This window comes from Ziziphus jujuba, chromosome 4 (genome assembly GCF_031755915.1).
Source record: "Ziziphus jujuba cultivar Dongzao chromosome 4, ASM3175591v1".
Lineage (NCBI taxonomy): Eukaryota > Viridiplantae > Streptophyta > Magnoliopsida > Rosales > Rhamnaceae > Ziziphus > Ziziphus jujuba.
Window position 1 is genome coordinate 3,279,666 of NC_083382.1, and position 1,862 is coordinate 3,281,527.

At 34.6% G+C, this 1,862-nt stretch overlaps 1 protein-coding gene across 1 annotated transcript; it reads left to right on the forward strand.

Annotated features, from left to right (window-relative positions):
- Positions 1 to 535: 535 nt before the first annotated feature.
- On the forward strand, positions 536 to 1,555 carry LOC107416018 (PR5-like receptor kinase). The gene has a single exon (XM_060816444.1). It carries the CDS (start codon positions 635 to 637, stop codon positions 1,553 to 1,555), a length of 921 nt encoding a protein of 306 aa, XP_060672427.1. The 5' UTR covers positions 536 to 634.
- Positions 1,556 to 1,862: the final 307 nt, after the last annotated feature.

Consider the following 1,862-nt stretch of genomic DNA (forward strand, 5'->3'; position numbering starts at 1 on the left):
TTTGAATCACCACCGCGACTCCAAGCTGTCTTTTTTTTTTTTTTTTAACATATATTTTATATAGTTTTTTAGTATCAGTGGCTCCATCCACAACATGAACACATACCTCAACAAGTGTCTTTTAGATAAATGAGGACATAAATAAAGATTGTGAAGGATTATATAAGGTAATTATGATCCTCCAAACAATTACATATAAATAAAAGTTTGGAGGAAAAAAAAAAAAAGTTGCAAGATGGTCTCCTCTTCTTAAAAAGACAGAGATGTACAAAACGATGAAATTCATAGACTTTTATGAACTTATTTTTTGTTTCACCTCCTCTTGCAGGTTCGGATTCCATTAAATTGGGAATAGGTAAAGCACCCCATGCTCTTTTTCTTTCTTTGTGAAATCAAATATAAAATATGTATACAGCTCAAAATACATTTTTTGATTATAGGATTTTCATCGGCTGTGATTGCAATTCTGTTCTATGTGGCTGTATATCTATGTATGTATAAGAGAGGATATTTATCAAGTACAGCAATGATCCTTCGGAAGAAAGACAGTATAGAGGAGTTTGATGTGGAGGCATTTATAAGGAATTGTAATTCATTTGCCCCAAAGCGATACACTTATACACAGATCAAGAAAATGACAAACTCACTAGCAAACGTAATAGGAAAAGGAGGATATGGTTGTGTATACAAAGGAATACTACCTGATGGTCGCCTTGTTGCAGTGAAAGTTTTTAAACAATCCAAAAGCAATGGGGAAGATTTTATTAATGAAGTTGCTAGTATGGGTAGAACTTCTCATGTTAATATAGTTACTCTTATTGGATTCTGTTATGAAATGAACGAGAGAGCCTTGATTTACGATTTCATGCCTAATGGTTCACTTGATAAATTCATATTTGATCAAGAAAATGGGAGCACAACCCGGTGCCTAGAATGGAAAAAATTGTTCGAAATTGCTCTTGGCATTGCACGAGGACTGGAATACTTGCATCGTGGTTGTAACACAAGGATTCTGCATTTTGATATAAAGCCTCAAAACATTCTTTTGGATAAAGATTTTTGTCCAAAAATATCAGATTTTGGCCTAGCCAAACTATGGCTGAATAAGGATAGTGTTGTGTCCCTGAGAAGTGCTAGAGGAACAGCAGGGTATATAGCTCCTGAAGTATTTAATAAATATTTTGGTGGGGTATCTCATAAATCTGATGTTTATAGTTATGGGATGTTGGTTCTTGAAATGGTTGGAGGAAGAAAGAATATCGATCCTATAGTTTCTCATACTAGTGAAATTTACTTTCCATATTACATATATAAAGACATTGAGATGGGTAAAGACTTAAGAATTTTGGGAGTTACAACAGAGGAAGAAAAAGAACTAGCAAGGAAAATGGTATTAGTGAGTTTTTGGTGCATTCAGACAAATCCATCAGATCGACCACCAATGGGTAAGATTGTAGATATGCTAGAAGGAAACCTTCAACAAGTCCAGATTCCACCAAAGCCATTCTTGTTTTCTCCTGAAAGGTCTCCTCAACAATCCACAGAATCATCATAATAAATAATCAGTTTTTGTTTTTTTTCTTTTCCCCGATGTGTTGCCCATTTTCCTTTGTAATATATTATATCTGGCATGTTTTAGGTTTGGCCTTCTGTTTGGTGTCTTTCGGTTTCATGTCCAGGGGATGGCAAATGAAGTTGTAGCTTTGGAAGCTATATCTTGTATAAAGTGTACATATAATGAAATTTACGCCGACCCTTGGCAAATTGGAAATATCCAGAGTTGGGATAGAAATTTCCTTGCTTGTAGAAAATAAATTCTGCTTGCATATAGGTACAATTTATAGGTGAAGCTTGTGGACTTG

Bases quoted from the DNA above. Each gene is read 5' to 3' on its own strand.
- LOC107416018 (XM_060816444.1), top strand. From the start codon at position 635: ATGACAAACTCACTAGCAAACGTAATAGGAAAAGGAGGATATGGTTGT.